Raw genomic sequence first — 20996 nt, forward strand, 5'->3', positions numbered from 1 at the left:
ATTCCCAAATCATATATTTTTTTTTAAATTAAAAACTAAACCCTTAAAATGCATATATATAATATAAGTAAAAATAAAGTTGTATAAAGAGTCGTTTGTTTATTGATTTCATTGGTGTGGGGTGGATGAAAAAGTAAAAAAAAAAACAAAAAAACAAACAAAAAGTGTTAGTAGGACCTTCGCAACCCTCTCTCTAGATGGTAAACCGCCCACTGTTTTCTGGCTTGATGGGGATCCAAAAACAAGCAAGTTGATCTCTAAATGGGGTAGGGTGGATGGGGGGTAGGGTGGATATGAAGTTGCTCAAAGATGCGATCATTGACTCCTATCCTCCTATTTGACTGCTTACGGATTCTTGGTCCTTTACTTTGAGCCTTTCATACTTGATCCTTTATCCAGATCCTGTCCTACTTTATTATTTACTCTGATCTTCCCCTACTTAATCCTTTAATCCAATCTCCTATTTTTAATAATTTTTTTCTTATTTCTCCAATTTGATCTCCCAACCGGCTATCTTTTAATTTTATATTTTAGAATTGAATTCATTTCAAATTTGATGCATCAATGTTAGAGTGTCACAAACACACGGTCAAAGTGCCTTCTATATTTAAGTAGAGATATTTAATCAGATTAGTTCAAGCATATATGACCCGAGATGTAGGCAGCTAAGGGGGGGGGGGACAATAACAACAAAAACAAAAAACAATCCTGAAATAAAGATGAACTTGGATAAAAAAAAAAAAAAATTGAGAACTCAGATCAATGGAAGGTTCTAGCTATTTAAGTAGAAATCAGAAAATTCGTATCCCACGTATATATATATATATATATATATATATATATATAAAAGTCACTGTATGTATGCGTGAGTTCGTTCCCTATGGACTCTGAAATGGCTGGGCAGATTATTTTTTTGAAATTTCATACAAATGAACTTTATGTGTCTGGGAGTGTTCTTAAATAGGTTTTGTATTGGAATGCCACTGATAAGTATTGAATATCGACAATCGGAAAAATCTGATTAAAGAAGGTAACTTTATATAATCTTTATGCATTACAACCTAATCTTTAGTCGGTAAAAGCTCCATTGCTAATCATGTATTACTTTTTAAGCAATACATACATCTATGCTTTTGTTGTTTTCATTCTTTATTTTATATCTGCTACTATATATATATATATATATATATATGTATACAAGGCGCCCGGTATTGCCCGGTCGTAAAATACGCTTAAATATATTTTGATTAATGCAGATTTCGTATTTATAATTATATTGGACCAAATATATGATTTAAAAAGTTAAAAAAGAAAATGACTCATGCGCCACCACACAGAATCGAAACCCAAACGTTCAGCTTACGATTTATTTACAAAAATTATGTACATGTAAAAAAAGGTTTTTAATTTTTTTTATCATATTATTTTGTATTCCTGCACGTCACCAATTGAAAACGAATAAAGAAAAGTTATAAGCTTTTATATTTTTCGTATTCTTTTTTATTCGTTTCCATTCATATTCATATATATATATATATATATATATATAGTTTTTTATTAAAATGTTGCAGATTAGTGCTATTTTAAACTTAAGCAATTTATTGTGGAAATATTTTATTAAAAACGAATTTTGTAGATTTTGATTTTTGAACTTTTACCAATAAATTACCAGTGTGAGATTAGATACAAAAAAAGTTTCATGTTTTTAGAAATTCTATTAATAATTTTTATGCTTTCGAGTATTCTCTTCAAATTTAAGGTAAAATCAAACGCATTCTAACCATTTAATTTAGACCTTGCATTAATTTTACGAGTTGCATCACGTTTATTTGTATTTTTATTTTATTATCCCAATCCCATAGCATTTTGCTCAAATACTTAAATTTGAATGCAATAATCGTTGAGGTCATATATATATATATATATATATATATATATATATATATATATATATTCTTAAAATAAGATTTGCATTCCATAAATAAAATTGCAGGTTCCTTAATAAGATAAAGCAGCCCCCCCCCCAACAAAAAAACAAACAAAACAAAAATCAAACAAACAAAAAGGAATGGGGAAAAAAAAGAGTTTTTTTTTTTTCAATCAAAGTAAAAAAAAACATTTTGTTAGTTTTTGACCAAGTGAATTGTTATAAGCCCCCCCCCCCCTCCAAATGACTTTTTTTTTTCTTGCAAAAACCAAAGCTACCAAAAAGATTCTAAACTTGAAAAATAATTCTTTGGCATCCATCTTGTTATTTTGGTAAAAGCTGGTTTTATAAGAATTGATATTTGTGTTTCTTAAAACCCCAAATGGAAAGAGACTTGGTCATTAATTTTCATTAAATCTGTTGGGATAAAAATGGAAAATGACTATAATGCTTGTACCCCGACTTCCATGACATAACAAATGGAACCTACAGGAGGTCTTAAACTTCGACAGATGAATGGACCAAGGGAACAAATTTTTAACAAGTACCAGAACAACAGAAATCGATTTGAACTAAACTACTTAACCAATTAGCAAATAGGTGAATTACTTCCGCTTATCTAGAGCGAGTATTTATCTCCCTCCCATGGCGGTAAGATCAGACGCTACAGTCGGGAAGTGGGATTGAAAAGCTAGTGCTCCTGAAGAAGAGCACTCTGGCCTGCAAAAAATGCCTGAGTAGCCCTGTCAGCATTCTCCTCAGCCTAAAGTTTACAGGAGATATGAGTTGGAACAATTACATTGAAAGCATTGCCAGGACCACTGCAAAAAAGGTAGGTTCTCTCTACCGTGCGAGAAAGCTACTAATGCCTGAAAGTATCATTCGCCCATGCATGGAGTATTGTTGTCATATTTGAGTCGATGCATCTGCTACTAGCTTCTCACCCCTAGACAAGGTTCAAAAGAGAGTCGCCAACCTAATAGGTCCTGAACTGCTATCCAAGCTTCAGTCTCTGTCCTATCGACGAAATGTAGCATCCCTCTGCCTGTTTTACAAGTACTTTAACGGTGAATGTTCCGACGAACTTCAAGCACTTGTACCCCCTCTACGTAAATACCCTTGACAAAACCGACAAGCAGTAAAATTCCACCCCTTCACAGTAGAGATCTCTAGATGTAAGAGAGCCTTCTATTCCAGTAGTTTCTTCCCCAGAACTGCTAGACTTTGGAATTCCTTTCCGGGTTCCTGCTTCCCCAACTGTACTGACATGCAGAAGTTCAAGTGTAACGTGAACCCACATCTTGCTGCCCAACTCCACTCCTAGTACCAATGTAGCCTGAGTCCCTAATAGTAGCCCTCTACATCAAATGGCAATGTGCCTTGTTTGGAGTGAAAATTTTAATTTAAAAAAAAAAAAAGGGGGTGTCTCATGCAATTAGCAATAAACCCCGTCTCAAAGAGTGAAAAGGCAAAGGCTGGTAGTGTAGACCACCTAGAACAGCACAGAAGCAGCAACATACCATAACCAATGGGGCAAAAGGCCTTTTTAAAAATTGCTTAGACTTTGTTGCTTTTGGTGCCGAAGGCAAAAATGCTGATATAGATTCTAAATGGATCATTGCATGAATTACTTCGCCATAAACAGATGTCTGTGAAAAGAAAATCATTTGTATAACTAAACACATCCCACTTTGCTGTCCTGCATGTTTAGAATAACCACCACCAATCTCTCCACCACAGACAGACTACACATCAATATTTGGATCTTCTGAGGGTACGTAACCGTTTTCAGTTTTTCTCATATCAAATCATGTAGTCGATCCAACTCTGCAGCCTCCCACTGGACATCATTTTTCTCAAAATCAGAATCAGATGTATCGAGCATATCCCCTTCAACATCGTAGACTTCTGCCAGGGCGGATTTGTATGTGTTCATCACTTTCTTGAGCTTCTGTTTGGCACTGCTCACAGCAATACCACTTCTTAAATGAACAGGAAGTCAAAATAAAATTCAGGAGTTCCTGTTTATGGTGAAGTCAAGTGACTCCTTGTACACTGCTCTGTCTAGAAGTGAGGCCCGTAAAACTGCCCATCTTTGAGGTTTGATTGTGAGCTAACGAGGAAAGAACCAAACACCTTTTTTGAAGGAATTTAAGTTCAGACTATCAAGAATGTCTAGGAAAAACAAAAATTCCATTTCCAATAGTGCCAGTGCTTTGACATGGGTGACCGCTATCAGTGCAAACAGTGAAAAATTCTTTATTCATATCAGCTCTGCTACGATGTTCAATAAAACTTTGCTATACTAAAACATCTTTTTGAGCAAAACTAGTTTGTCTTTTTTTTTACTGAAATGTGTGCAGATTGTGTAGCCATCAACGAAATCCAAAAAAAAAAAAAAAAAAAATTAAAACGGAGTCGTTTTTATTTATTTGTTCTCCTTTTGTGATATTTGATGACGAGCGAACTCCTTCAAAGTGATGAAATCCTTGAAACTCTTTCAAAATTGTGATGTTTGGTTTTTAAATGCAACATTTTATCGGCAAGCAACTCTCCCTCATTTGGGATGGGGAAGAGAGAAACAGGGGCGGGGGGGGGGGAGACAATTTTTGTGTTTACAACAATGAAGTTCTTTTAGCACTCCCCCAAAATTCTCGCAGCAAGATTTGAACTCCCTTGGACACACTGAGCCCGAGCAAAGGTTTGTCAAAACATGGGATAGCCTGCACAAATAGGGCTATGTTATAGGATGCTTGGTGTTCCTGTGATGCTGACAAGTAGACCATCGCATACATCGTCACAGACTGTTTCCCGAGCGAAGCATGCTCTGATGTGAACATTAAGGATGAGTCTCAAGATAGAGCGAAATTTTATGATTCGTTTAAAATTTTCAACCGTAAAATTGAAAAAAAAAAAAAAAAAAGAAGAATTTTATTGCATTTTCACCCCAAACAAGGCACAGTGCCACTTTGATGTAGGGGGCTACTATCGGAGCTCTAAGTTGCAGGAAAGCTATGTAGGGAGTTGAGCAGCAAGATGTTTGTTCACATTACACTTGAACTTCTGCATGTCAGTACAGTTGGGGAAGCAGGAACCCGGAAGGGAATTCCAAAGTCTAGCAGCTCTGGGGAAGAAACTATTAGAGTAGAAGGCTTTCTGGCATCTGGGGATTTCTACTGTGTAGGGGTTGAATTTTGCTACTTGTCGGTTTTGTCAGGGGTATTTACGTCGAGGTGGTACAAGGGCTTTGTAGTTACGCCTACAAGAGAAAATAAAAATGTGGAAAAGCCACAAAAAGTGATGAATTCCAATTTTAGTGGCAGTATGCAGGAGCTGCTAGGAGCAGCTTATCCTGCCTTGACAGAGTTCAAAATAGACTTTGTAGCCTAGTGGGGGATGCCCTTTTCTCTTCCCTGCAACCTCTTTCTCACAGAAGAGACATTGCGAGCCTGTCTCTGCTTTATCATTATTTTTATGGCAAGTGCTCGTCTGAGCTTCAATCTATGGTCCCCCCCCTTGCCAAACTTTCATGACGAACACTCGTCTATTTGAAAACACTATCAATAATTTCCCCCACTCTTTAACTGTGCCTAAACCTAAATGTAGATTCCATGAACAAAGCTTCTTTCTTAGAACTGCACACCTGTGGAACTCCTCCATTTGCCTGCTTTCTGGCTGATTACAATATAGTCGTCTTCAAGTCCAACGTAAACAAATTCTCGATGAGCTCCCCCCCCCGTAAGTAATCCAATTTACCAAATTTCCACTAACAATTACTACAACATTGTCCCATTGACTACTGTATGCTTATTAACCTTTATCCTCGAGTGGCCTCTGGACCTGGATAAGTGGTGACTCCTTTGTAAAAAAAAAAAAAAAGAAAAAGAAAAAAGATTTAGCACACAACTATGAAAAAGAGATTCTAGAATTAATGACTCGAATCAAAAGAAAGATTTGCTTTTATTTTCCCTCTTTTCTCATTGAATGTTTGACTGGTGCCGTAAATCATTTGAAACGCGGGTTCATCGTTAAAAGCAATGAAATTTAAACTTGAATATTTGTATTTTGATGGCAAGCAATCCATTGGGCGATTTTTTTTTATTCTTAAACTAGAAAAGCTAACGGAAACAAATAAGAAACAAATAAAAAAAAAAAAAATTTAAAAAAAGATTAACTTTCATCTTTTTTTTCTGAAACAAAATGAAATTGAAGATGAACTGGGATGATGAGTGTTGAAAATGAGAACCGAAACCTTACAACTATTGATCCTCGTTTGGCATTGTTTGAAAATAAGAAAATCAAAGAAAATTTGAATGAATCAATGCAGAAAAAGGGTTTGCCAATTTTGAAAAAATTGTTTTTGTTTTTTTGTTTGTTTTTTTTTTTGTTTTTTTTGTTTATTATTCTTTCATTTTGGTCATTTTATATACAAAGGTCATTGTTGAGAAAAAAAAAAAAAAAAGGAGCAAAACTGAGGAGAAACTAAAGCCTAGCACGCAAATTAAGTTGTTAAAAGCATAAGCTGAATGAAACGTGAGTCGAGATGAAGCAAATATCACTTGGCTCATCCCCCAACAAAAGAGGGGAGGAGGAGCCAATGGTTAGTAAAGAAGAAGAAGATGAAGAACAAGGGGATGAAGAAGAAGAGCGATTAGTGGTTAGCATAACAACCAAAAGAGGCATCGGAGGAGGACAAAGAGAAAGAAAGACGGCCAAGTGGTTAATCAGCGGTCTTATCATACCCGACGGGGTGAAGTGGTAGCTGAGGAGTGGTCCGAGGCCAGCGGCGTTCGGGTAGGCTCACAAGAGGAATGACTGCAGACTGGAGCAGATACAGCGGCAGCCATCGATGCCGACGGAAGGCTCACAGTGCTTGCAACGGAAGTTGTACTGAAACATTTTTTGTAACGCCTCCACCTGGAAAACCAAATAATTATACGTGATAACTTATGGTGACTGAAAAAATGGCCCCAAGAAAAAGGGCCACATTTTTAGCAGATTTGTGATCTTAGGCTATCAGTTTGTGTCTTTTGGGGGACAGTTTTCTCGTCTTGTTAGTGTTTTACCATGCACCATAAAGTCGAGAATCAATCTTGCTTGAAAACCCTTTTCTTTTTTTTTTTTTTAAAGTCCTAGAAACCAAATTTTTAAATGGCCTTTGAAAGGAAAAAAAAAATAAAAATAAAAATAAAATCCTTATTTTCTACAAAAGATTATTCATGGCTTTTTTTTTAAATTAATAAAAATAGATACAACTTCATCTAATATTTTATATCTCGAATTCTTAATTTCAAATATATTTTCTCCCTTAATTAAAAACAAAATCGATTAGCAGAGTTGACAGTTTAAAATAAACCATATTAATGTTTTTAATTTTGCAATATAATAAATTTTAAAAAGTTTATCGCATCTATGCATGCAGCAGACTTGCTATTTTAACAGCATTAGTGAAGCAAGGCTCTCCAAATTGTAGAGCCATGGTAATCTCGGGAAGACAAGTAAAGACGGTAGTTTCCCATTGCTTTTCTTGATTCAAGGGCGTATGTATCCTTCTTCCATGAATTAAACGCGCTCCGAGATACCAACCTGGAAATTTCTATGACTTGGTATGGGGCATACAGTGCGTAGCCTTCCCAAATGGTCACCCATTTGGTATTGACCATTGTATTCAGCAGATGGAAAGTCCATAGAAGTTCCATACACAGAGAAAGACAGGAAATACTCACTGCTGTTTAAATGGATAAAACAACATAATTTTTGAAATATTTGTATATATAGTAGAGAAAAAAAAAATATACCCAAACACATTCATTTGTATGCCTAATTTGCATAACTATTTTGAAACACTTTATAATAAATTAATGTCTTGTGTTATTCACTTATAATTTTATTGTCCTATTTTACTATATATATGCAGTAGTCAATATTAACAATGGTTAAAGTGATTTAATCATAAAAAAATGGATAATTTAAAATTATAATAGGTTTTATATTATTTAGGACTTGCTGGACTACTCTTCTGATCTTGACTGTTATTTTCACAATGTCTCGGTCAATGTAACATCCGACCTTCTTCAAGAACCATGGCACAGTGATTAGAGTACTTGGAAAAATTCAGTTGTAATGTGATATTTTCCTGAAGGTTGAAGGGTCACTCCTCAGTCAAAACGACCGAAAAATACAATTGTAAATTACTTAGGATCGTTATCCAGTCATGGCTGATGGAATGAGAACATGCTATCACCATAAAATAGATAAAGGGTTTGAAATTAAGTACAGATTCCAGAGTTCCACAAGATACACCTGAAGAAGGTCGGGGGGGGGGGAGGTTACATCAACCGAAACGTTGTGAAAATGACACTCAAGGTAAGAAAAGTAGTCTGAAGAATCCAAATAATTAATCTTCATTTCAAGAAATAATGTAACGTAAGATACAATAGATTGATATTAAAAATATGTAATGTAAATTTTAAAAGGATATTTTTAGCTAACTTAATAGTAGCTGGATGGTGGGTAGTTTAGTTGCTCGTAATTACATAAAATAACTTTGATGATCAGTTTGTGTGATGAAGAAAGATGAAGAAAACAAAAAAAAAAAACAGTTTTTCACATAGACGGGTGGAATATTGCCATTTGAAAATTTGGTGAAAGGATATCAGCCGAGGGGCTTGTATTTTAACATTCCTTGTGGATTATTGCATCTATGACATACTTCACGGGGACGAGGGCGGGGGGAGGAATCTAGACGAACAAATAAAATTTAGATTTGCAAGAAATACGGATGAAAAATAAATAAAACAGCCATGCGACTTATAAAACATGCAGCAAAAATTTTATTCCTTTCTCAACAAAACCAAAACAAAAGAAAAAAATGGATTTCGCAATAAAAAAAAAATTAAGCAATATACTTATGATTATAATCGTAATTAAGATACTGGTTCTCATTAAGCAACATTGTGCTGGGTTAATATTTTGATAAACATTTAAGAATATACGAGATGTTGTAAGAAAAACACTTAAATGGGTATCAGACTTACTGGTAGTCTTCCGGGTGACAGATACTGGTTTATAGAATCGATTTTGCGAAAAGCTATGAAACTAGAGTTAGCACCATCCTATGGCATAACTTTTATTTAGTTTTTTTTTTTTTTACAGTTTGAAAATATATAAAAATAAATAATTACGGTTATGAGGTTGAAAAATAATCAAGTGTTAACTGTTCTACACTTCAAAGTAACAATTTCTGGGGTCAAATTTGACACACTGCTGACAAAATTCACGACTCAAAATTCGACACTGTGGTCAAAAACTCGTTACTCCAACAATTGATGCTTTGCACTCCAAAACTCTCAACTCCAAAACACGATGCGCTGCTGACATGACTTGCAACTTCAACGTCCAAATCCAAAATCAACTCAGTCTCTGAAAAATCAGACTTTATTTCAAACTGGAAGTATCTCATTTGCATATTAGGTAACAATATCATAAGCATATAAAGAGAAAAGGCAGTGATTTTCTTTTCTTTTTTTCTTCATTTTTTTTTTACTACATAGGACCCTACAGGCTGCATAAAAACTGGTTTGTACAAAATTTTTCAGGTGTTTAATCGCAAAAGATTAACAAAAAATATAAATAATCTTGAGTTCCAAAGGCCTAGTTCATTAACTTATACATCTGAAATAGATAAATTAGCTTCAAATTTCTGGGGAATTTGCTCAGCTTACAAAAAACCCATCATGAATGTTTGAAAACTGAACACACGCCTGACGAAGGGAAGCAATTCCCAAAATATTGCAACAAAGATGTGCCACCTGACCATCTGATGTAAGTAAGAAAATTCTACATGTAAAATATCATGAAAAATAATATATATATATATATATATATATATATATATATATATATATATATATATATATATATATATATATACTAGCAAAATTACCTGTCGTTGACTGGGTTCAAAAACAGCCTACAGAAAATGGACTCTGATTCATGAAAGTATGATAGGTTATGAAAAGGAAGGGCTATAAAGAGATAGCTTCGAATTTGGGGGTATCAAAACCAAAGCAAAATATGATGAAAGTAAAAATAAAATAGATAAACCCCATAATTTATTATACAATACCTGTTCACACTGAAACACTTATCACAATATTCTGTGGATCTATATTAAAAAACCTTGTTAAACTTTGTGACATATTTCCATTCTATGGAGGTCAGGTGCGAGCGAACACCCCATAATTTTATTATACCATATTTCTTCAAACTGAAATATAATTATCAAAGTATACTTACACAGATAGATATGAAAAGCCTTTATTAAAGTTTGTGCCTATTTCCATTCTATGGAGGCCAGGCGCGAACGCAGACCCCACAATTTTATTATACCATCCCTATTTAAGTTAAAACATACTTATCAAAGTATTATTATGTACATCTATATCAAAAACACTTGTAAACGTTTTTTTTTAATTTTAAAATTTTTTATTTCCATATTTTGTGGACCAGGCGTGTACGCAAACCCCACAATTTTAATGAATCATCATTATGCCAGATCAAACATACCAATTCCTGTGTCTCGATACATCTTCTATCATTATATGTGATCAGTTTTCTATAATAGTCAACCATATAGGAGCCTATTTGTGACCAGACACACACACAGACGTTCATCTTTATTTATATATATATATATATATATATATATATATATAGTATAAATGGTAATTAATAAAAAACTGAAGAAAGTGCTCAATACTGTTGTAGAGCAAATATGCGTTTTATTTTTTATTACTATATCTTTCTGTTTAGTTACATTATTGTTTCAGCTACCCGGCCGTTTTTTTGGCCATCTGTAGCTTCTTCAGACTTTTACAGAAAAACCTGTAAAAGTCTGAGGAAGCTACAGACGGACAAAAAAACAGCCAGGTAGCTGAAACAATAATTTAACTTAACAGAAAGATACAGTAATAAAAAATAAAACGTATATATATATATTTAGACAAATATTATTGAATAGCACGGAATTATTCTGTTTTACAATTTTCCTTTTTATCTTCTCCAATCTCCGAATAGTCCTTTTTGTGCTTTTCTCGAAATTGTAAATGTTGGATCCATAATCGCGAGCGCTTTCGACAGAAGTACTTCTATCATCCTCAGGCATACTGTAGAAATAAATGTAGGAATTGTTTTTTTAATTTACTTATATATATTTTTCTAGTCACGTGGTAATTTGTTACAAGTAAAGTGGGCGAATTATTTTTGTTTTTTTGTGTGCATATATTAAACACATTTATATATACAAACACATATATACATTATTAAACATTTATCCCAAACATTTCAAAATGTTCCGGCTGCACTCATAATTAATATTATTTATTTGAGGCTTCTTTGTTTTAATGTACAATGCTTCGAGTATTCTTAGCCTTTTTACATTTCTCTCACTCTGCAATACTCTTGTATTTTCTACAATAATTCTTCGAAATTCCGAATGTTGGTAGCCATGTCCCTTTAAATGTTGTGATATGGAGCTAGAGTCAGAGAGGTGGAGAGTCAATCTTCGCGACAATGTGTTAGTTGTTGAACCAACATAGCTACTAATATTGGAGATACACTCTCCTATTGTCACGAAGATTGACTCTTTTTATTATTATTTACGAAAAACAAATTGGTCATTTTTTTACCGATAAAGTGACAGACGAGATCATGTTTTACAAGAGAACATAATAAGGGGAGTTAATCAGTGATTGCTTTGACAGTTTCCATGTGCATTGAGGTTGTCTGCCCTTATCCACAGATTCGTTGGGCACTTTTTTCACCTTTACCGATACAGAGTAAAATTTGATTTTCCTGAATAAAAAAAAATACTTGATCAAATTACATGATTTTTAGAATTTTTCATCTTCGTTCCGTGACTGGTACGTACATCATACAGACTTTTCTGTATTTTCATTTTTAATTTTAATTGCCGCCATAAATGCTAATCTGAATAAGCACCAAAGAGTTCTTCACAGTAAAAAAAACAAACAAAAAAACTACCTACAAAATCCTCAAAATTGCCTACAAAATCCTCAAAATTGCAAACAATTTTTTTTTTCTAACGTAAATAAAATCTGAAAAAAAAAAAGAAAAAAAAAAGAAAAAAAAAAGATTTTTTATCTACAAATGTTTTCATTTGATGGAGGCATATATTATTTTTTTTCAGAGTCTTTATAATATGATTTTTATTGATTTCTTTTCCTGCAAATTCAATTAAATTCCTTAAATTCTCATCAAGTCATTATACATCTCATGTGAAAACAACATCTAACTGTCGTGCATATATATCCCAATTGACCTTTTATATATTATTAACGAGGGGTACCTGGCGTTGCCCGAGTGTTTGGAAGTGTGTGCGGTTTTTGGTAAATAAAAAGAAAAATCGTTGGTTGTTAAAGAAAAAAAACGAAGCCTTGACGCGCAGTTGGAAAATAGTAAAGTGTGAAAAAAAAAACAAAAAAAAACAGGTGCCCGTTTTTGACGAGTTATTGACGTGAACTTTGAGTGCGGGACAGCGTTTTATTTAACGCGAGTCTGTTTTTTTATACGAAAAAGCTTAATGCACATGCAGTTGCAGCGATGGTACACGATAGCTATTCAGCAGTTAACATTTTCTGCGGCACAGTTTTTAATGAGGTCAATAAACCAGTTTGTTTGTTTTTAACTAACTTTGGAAAAAAACAGCTCCCTGTTTATTGGGGGGGGGGGTGTCTTGTCTCGAAATGAAAGCAACCATCTGATATGACGAAGCCGATATTGACCAAACGTTACATAGCTTTCTAGAGACCACTGGCCATGGGCCAGTATTTCGAATCAAGTTTCACTTTTATTTTTTTTATACCGAAAAACGAATGCAGCACGTGCAGATCCGAAAATGTTGAATAATTAACGTTTAAAAATCAGGCAAATTTAATAGAAAGGCGACCACCGTTGTTAAGTCATAGATATTATCATTTAGCCATAAAAAGTTTAAAAAATGAGCGACGGCCTCGAGAATCTGCCGGAAAAAAGCCTTTTGAAGACATACACAAAAAGCGAACACACATACATTTTCGCTTTTATATATATATATATATATATAGATTAATGAATAACTATCTGTGGAACACATTACCATGATGCTGCATACCCGCAGACCACGACATAGTCATTGTCAAATCCAATATTAAAAAATACTGTCATAAATAATCAAACTTTTCAATCTTCTCATAATATTGCTTAGCATCCAGCTGACAATCCATCTCATTGACCCGCATCCACAAGTGGCTTTTGGCCTTGGTAAGTGGTGACTTATTAATATTAAAAGAATAATGTCATTGATAGAAAACAAAAACAGAGCAAAGGATTTGCTGCTTGTCACCATATAGGTCACAGGTGAAAATCAGATTACACATGTGAGAATCATAGTTCCCAATTAAATTAACAGGAAAATTCTTTGATAAATTTACATATCAGACTAAAATATTTGTCTTCCACTGCAAGAAAGGTTGGAAAATGGGATTGAAAAGTCAGCACTCCAGACGAGGAACACTATGACCCTGTAGAAGATGCCTGACAGCATTCCTTGGCAGAGATGTCTCAGGCAATTAGTGATAAACTAACCCATTTTCAAAGAGAGAAGGCAAAGCCTGAGAAGGTGGACCTCCTAGAAGTGCACAGAACCAGCATTAATCTCAAAAAGAAACAGGTCAAAAAAAAAAAAAACTAGGAAAAAATATTGAGTAAAATTTTAATAAAAAATAAAAATCACTTTTATTGTATTGGTAGGAGTGGATAGACTCCTAAAACAGGGGGAGATAAGTCAGTCTGCTATTTAAACAAGTAATAATGAGAAAAAGACCGTCTGCCTGCTTCCCACCGGACTACAACTTGGATGTCTTCAAGTTCAATGTTAACAAATTCCTAATGAACCGCCCCCTTAAGTAAACACTTCGTCAAATCTCCACACTAACGTAATGTACTTGCAATGACCCTTATCCCTGAGTGGCTTCCGGGCCTTGATAAGTGGTGATCACTGTGTAAAAAAAAAAAAAAAAAAAAAAAAAATCTCCCACCCACCCCTTTATTTCTATTACTTCCCTTTTCTCGCTATCACCTCTCCTTTTCTGTTGATGGAAAAATAATCCCCGTAAATGTTGACCCCCCCCACCCCAAAAAACAATTACTTTATGAACGTGTATGTATCTGTGTGAAGATAAGCTGCAAAAGAATACATGAGGCATTGTGCGTGTGCCTTGTGCAGTTTTTGACTTTTAGGGAACACACACAAACATACAATATATTTATAAAATAGATTAGCAAGCTTATGTTATTTTCTTGAATTATCATTTTATCTAAAGTAGGTCTGATGTGGTAGAAATCTCTCAGCTGTTTAATTATGTGTTTAGATTATGAATGACGGATCGACAAAATGCAATAAACCTGATTTTTAATTTGTAATATAATTTTTTTCTTCTAATTTTTAGTGAGAATATTTATTTTTTATATCATTTAATTATTGGATTATTGGAACTCTTTTGAGATGAGTAATTTATTTATTTTTTATATCATTTAATTATTGGATTATTGGAACTCTTTTGAGATGAGTAATTTATTTATTTTTTATATCATTTAATTATTGGATTATTGGAACTCTTTTGAGATGAGTAATTTATTTATTTTTTATATCATTTAATTATTGGATTATTGGAACTCTTTTGAGATGAGTAATTTATTTATTTTTTATATCATTTAATTATTGGATTATTGGAACTCTTTTGAGATGAGTAATTTATTTATTTTTTATATCATTTAATTATTGGATTATTGGAACTCTTTTGAGATGAGTAATTTATTTATTTTTTATATCATTTAATTATTGGATTATTGGAACTCTTTTGAGATGAGTAATTTATTTATTTTTTATATCATTTAATTATTGGATTATTGGAACTCTTTTGAGATGAGTAATTTATTTATTTTTTATATCATTTAATTATTGGATTATTGGAACTCTTTTGAGATGAGTAATTTATTTATTTTTTATATCATTTAATTATTGGATTATTGGAACTCTTTTGAGATGAGTAATTTATTTATTTTTTATATCATTTAATTATTGGATTATTGGAACTCTTTTGAGATGAGTAATTTATTTATTTTTTATATCATTTAATTATTGGATTATTGGAACTCTTTTGAGATGAGTAATTTATTTATTTTTTATATCATTTAATTATTGGATTATTGGAACTCTTTTGAGATGAGTAATTTATTTATTTTTTATATCATTTAATTATTGGATTATTGGAACTCTTTTGAGATGAGTAATTTATTTATTTTTTATATCATTTAATTATTGGATTATTGGAACTCTTTTGAGATGAGTAATTTATTTATTTTTTATATCATTTAATTATTGGATTATTGGAACTCTTTTGAGATGAGTAATTTATTTATTTTTTATATCATTTAATTATTGGATTATTGGAACTCTTTTGAGATGAGTAATTTATTTATTTTTTATATCATTTAATTATTGGATTATTGGAACTCTTTTGAGATGAGTAATTTATTTATTTTTTATATCATTTAATTATTGGATTATTGGAACTCTTTTGAGATGAGTAATTTATTTATTTTTTATATCATTTGATTATTGGATTATTGGAACTCTTTTGAGATGAGTAATTTATTTATTTTTTATATCATTTAATTATTGGATTATTGGAACTCTTTTGAGATGAGTAATTTATTTATTTTTTATATCATTTGATTATTGGATTATTGGAACTCTTTTGAGGTGAGTAATTTATTTATTTTTTATATCATTTAATTATTGGATTATTGGAACTCTTTTGAGATGAGTAATTTATTTATTTTTTATATCATTTAATTATTGGATTATTGGAACTCTTTTGAGATGAGTAATTTGCATATTTTATTTATTTACAAACTCTTATCCTCATGTTTATAGTTGTTTCACGACTGAAAGTTTCACAGTTGAAAGATTCAGAATACTTATCCCGTTGTGATTCACAACCTGACGAAGGCCAGAGGAATAGTTGGCCGAAACGCCGTGAAACAACATCTAAGAAAAGATGAGGATAAGTAAATAAAATATTTTTTGCCTGACATGTAATTATATTGAAGAATTTTTACTTGTAATGTAATTTTCATATGCAACATTTTGTTGATGGGAAATTTATACGCTCCAGTAGCACATAGCTATCGAAGCATAAGGGACTACTCTGATAGGTGCTAGATTTACAGGGAAGCAATCTGAGTGGGGGAGTTGGATAGCAAGATGTTCGTTTTCATTACATTTAAATTTCTTCATGTTGGTACAGTCAAGGGGGAAAAATGAGAAGGAATGGAATTCTAAAGGCAAGTGACCCAAGGGAAAAAAATCTATCAGAATAGAAAATTTCCCGTCATCCGGAGATTGAAGGGGTGGAACTTTACTTGTCACTGTAGCCACACCTTATCGGGTGGTTTGAGATATTTTTCTTGCCAATGTATAATCGCAGCAAGTTCATCAGAGTATATTAGGAATACTTTAGAACAAGAAATGTAACACTGTGACAATACGACAGGAGCAAGAGCTTGGCAGTGCAGGATTTATAAAGTTAAAATTATTCTTTGGACACTGCCTGAGGTAAAAGCTAGTGGCACTTTATTGTGGCTCTATATATAGGATTATCATCTTTCGACTATAGTTAAGATTACCCAATCCTGAATGACTGTTTCCAGGTCCTGCTTCTCAATATTGGCATCCATTGCAATGACATCTGAGTATGTGATCATTCTACTTCTGGTGTGGGTTAGGGTTAGGGTTAGGGTTAGTAGGGTTTGACAGAAGTAGGGAAGGAATACTTCATTTACTGCTTTAGAACAATGGCCCGCAAACTGACAATAGATGATGCGAATAAAAGTTTGCAATAGATTTGCTGTTTGGTCGGATGGGCCTTCTATGAAAGATTTTGGGCTCTCATCCAGGCATGTTTCCAAGATTTTAGAAAGTGCCCACGTTTCCGAATCGTAGAGGAGCATGGTCTGTATTATAGATTTTAAACATTTTCAATTTGATGTTTTTATCTGTATTATAGATTGAAAAATGTTTTTGCTGAAATGCAATGTTCATATTTTGCTCAAATCATTAGAAGCAGACTATTCCATTCCTTTTTGGGTGTTGGAATCTTTAAATGAAAATACAATGAAGGATCCTAGGTACTTATAATCATCGACTTATTTTAATGCCGTTTGATTCAATGTTTTGATATCCTGGTCGGAAGAAGAGTATCTGTTCATATACACAATTTTTGTCTCATTGAGGTACAGGCCACCACAGTCTTGCTCAAAAGACAACTTCACCTAATGCTCTAAAACAGTGGCCTGCAAACTGAACATGTCTTGCTTTGACAATACATGATGCCGATGGAAGTTTATCGTAGATTTATTGGTTGGATCTTCCGTAAAGGATTTGGGGTCTCATGAGAAAGTGGACATATGCATCATTCCACATTTTGGAAATGTGCCCATGTTTCCAAATTAAAGAGAAGGATAAGTTGTATTATGGATAATACAATCCATTCAAGTACTGGCTGGTGTGAGAAGTTTTCTAGCCACTTACATCTATATGAAGAACATGCATATTTTTATTTATAATAAATGCCTAAATCAAAACGTAGATTCCATGAACAAGGCTTCTTTCTTAGAACTGCACGCCTGTGGAACTCTCTGCCACTTGACTATTTCCCTCCTGACTTCAACATGGATGTCTTCAAGTCCAACATAAACAAATTCCTGATGAACCGCCCCCCCCCAAGTAATGACACTTTATCAAATCTCCAATACTAATGAATACTGCAACACTATCCCATTGATTACTGGACACAAAATAACACTTATCCCCGAGTGGCTTCTGGGCCTTGATAAGTGGTGATCTTTATGTAAAAAAAAAAAAATATCCATGGAAATAACTCTTTCATAGCATTTAGGAAATGCTTCAGCGTATATATCTGAATTTGTTCATTTGCCATAACAATAAGAAGCCGAGCATGCTGGGTCCTCCTCCACAAGTGAAAAATTTATTTTCGTTATGTCTTTATGTTTCAAGTAATTTCAAATATTTAGTCATAATGTTTGAGAAAAGTTCAAACAAATGAACGGATGAATGATTTGGGGGCAATTTTAATCCTATAGTGCCTCCTGGAGGGGGGGGGTAGAATTATTCCGAAAAGTCCGTTCTGGCAAAATTTACTTTCATGGCTAATGTTTGTGTAAAATTTCCAAATAATCCAAGGCGTCGTTATTGAGAAAAGTACAAACAGAAGTGAATTATATATATACTAGCGGGGGTACCCGGCGTTGCCCGAGTGTTTGTTTCCGGGACGGGGGGGGGGAGTTTTAAAAAATGTTATGGTAGGTAAGTAGGAAGGATCAAACCCGGAGTCATGAGTAAAAGTAGGAAAATAAAGTGTGAAAAAAAACAAAAAAAAACATCTGCAACGTTAACAGTTCGGCCACCAAGAAAAGTCCATTCCAGTTGTTTAGGAAAAAAAAAAAAAAAAAACGACTACGGTAGGTCGGCGCGAACGTGAAAATATAATGTGAATTGTCCAGCACGCTAACCACTATGCCACAGAGCACTGCAGCTTAGTTTAGTGATTTTAAATAACTTCACATGAAAAAACTACAAAGCCAAACCGGTGTTCTCTTCTCAACTGTTCCTTGTGAACGATCCCCAAACGGTGTTAAGTGGTAGCAGGGGGAGGAGGAATTTATTAGAGAGAAAATATTTTACCACTTCCATTGATCTTAACCGATTTTGGCCGTGACTTCTCAGCAGAAAAAGTATAGAAATCTAAGATTATCGAGGAATTTGAGAAATAATAAGCCTATAACACACCTCAGATATTGTTCTGCCGTTTGTGCATATTATATTTGCATGAAATATCTTGATTTTTAATCCTATTAATGTCAAAATCAGACGTGAAAAAATGAGTTCATTTTATTTATATAGAGATTATTCCTTAATTGGAATTCATTTTTTTTTTTTTTTTTTTAATTACTAGATTCAATCAATCCTTTGTCGGGGGACTAAAAACAAAAATGTATTTATGTGAAATAATATGTTCCTGTAATTCACCAATGTTTTTTGACCTCATAGTAAGGGGGCCAAAGTAAGGATGCTAGACTGCAGTAACTGTGGTTATGATTTTGAATCTTGCTAAGTTCAGGCACGCTGATAAGCCACATGACAGCAAAACAAAGTCTGTGAATAATTGTATTTATATATATATACTAGCATTTCAGCCTGGCGTTGCCCGGATGTTTGGAGGTGTATGCTGAGCAAAAAAAACAAACAAACAAAAAAAACACGGTCAATTTTTTAAAACTTTAACCTCTATTATGACCCCTTAACATTTATTGTTTTGGGCTCAAATCAAGTTATTAAGTTAGATCAATGTCCAAGGAGCCTATATCTAAAATTTCAAGTGTTTAGACACAAAATTGCCGGAGGAGTTTGGTAGAGTTCTCAAAGGTCAAATCGTTGAACTTTGACCCCTTAAACGCCAAATTTCTGGCCGAAAACCGATCAAATAGATTTCCTCAAATCTCAGTACCCTGTATATCAAATTTCGAGTCTGTAGACAAAAATTGACAGAGTTATTGCGTAGGGAAATGTACACAGACAGACTCACAGACACGTTCACTTTTATATATATATATATATATATATATATATATATATATATATTTATATATATATACTAGCATTTCAGCCCGGCGTTGCCCGGGTATTTGGAGGTGTATGTTGAGCAAAAAAAAAAAGGGGGTCAATTTTTTAAACATTGACCCCTATTATGACCCCTTAACATTTATTGTTTTGGGCTCAAATTAAGTTATTAAGTTAGATCCATGTCCAAGGAACCTATATCTAAAATTTCAAGTGTTTAGACCCAAAATTGTCGGAGGAGTTTGGTAGAGTTCCCAAAAGTTAAATCGTTGAACTTCGACCCCTTAATCGCCAAATTTCTGGACGAAAACCAATCACATCGATTTTCCCAAATCTCAGTACCCTTTATATCAAATTTCGAGTCTGTAGACTAAAAATTGACAGAGTTATTGTATGGAAATGTACACACATACACACACACACAGACAGACACTTTCACTTTTATAGATATATAGATATGTATGTATGTATGCATAAAAAGGCATTTTGTCTTTGTGTGTGTGTGTGGTGTATAGCTTCATTCCCTATGGACTCGGAAATGGTTGGGTCTACTTTTTGAAATTTTACACAAATGTACCTTATGTCTCTGCCAGTGTTCTTCAATAGGTTTTGTATTTACCCCGATAAGTATCCAAAATCGATAACTGGAAAAATCCAATTAAAGAAGGAACAGTCCGCTTTTGAGCAAAGTGAACACTCCGATGCATTTTAGAAATTTTATCACCTCATAAACAGAAAAACCCGTATATGAAATAGGGCATGTGAAATCAACAGTGAGTTCTTTGATATGACAGGGGCACATTCGAAATGAATGTTTCTGTTTAGAGCACAATTAAACCATGATACTTAACTTTTGCATTTTAAACTGTAATTCAAGCCATTATATAAAAATAATTTATAAAATCAATTGTAGGTTCTCTACAGTGCAATGTAAATTCGAAGTGTGAAACATTCGTTGATCCTTATTCAATCCCGGACAACGTCGAGTCTGCCAACTAACAGTATAGTTACATTCCATGATCCAAATATTTATTTTTCATGCAAAACGGCTCCTCGAGCACGTTAAAATTTTCGTACATTTTTTATCAGATCTGTTTTGTTCTTTCTTCTTGCACCATTATATTCTCATGCATGTTTTTTTCTATCTAAACAAATAATTTCTAATTTTTTTTTTTTTTTTTTTACACAGTGATCACCACTTATCAAGGCCCAGAAGCCACTCAGGGATAAGGGTTATTGCAAGTACATTACGTTAGTGTGGAGATTTGATGAAGTGTTTACTTAAGGGGGCAGTTCATTAGGAAT

The 20996-nt window shown here is 33.4% G+C and overlaps 1 protein-coding gene across 10 annotated transcripts in view; it reads right to left on the reverse strand.

Annotated features, from left to right (window-relative positions):
• Positions 1-20996, reverse strand: part of LOC145255848 (uncharacterized) — a 542783-nt gene that overhangs the window by 82690 nt on the left and 439097 nt on the right. For 4 of the 10 annotated variants that reach the window (XM_080114594.1, XM_080114592.1, XM_080114595.1 and 1 more), the window contains one exon: positions 6670-6844. The exons of 4 other annotated variants lie outside the window; for them this stretch is intronic. In XM_080114594.1, the coding sequence (XP_079970720.1) occupies positions 6670-6844 (175 nt within the window). Of the gene's footprint in view, positions 1-6534; positions 6845-20996 lie in introns of those variants that run through there. 2 more of the 10 variants (XM_080114590.1, XM_080114591.1) reach the window with 1 other exon arrangement.

This window comes from Euprymna scolopes, chromosome 31, assembly GCF_053919585.1.
Source record: "Euprymna scolopes isolate OS-2025 chromosome 31, ASM5391958v1, whole genome shotgun sequence".
NCBI lineage: Eukaryota > Metazoa > Mollusca > Cephalopoda > Sepiida > Sepiolidae > Euprymna > Euprymna scolopes.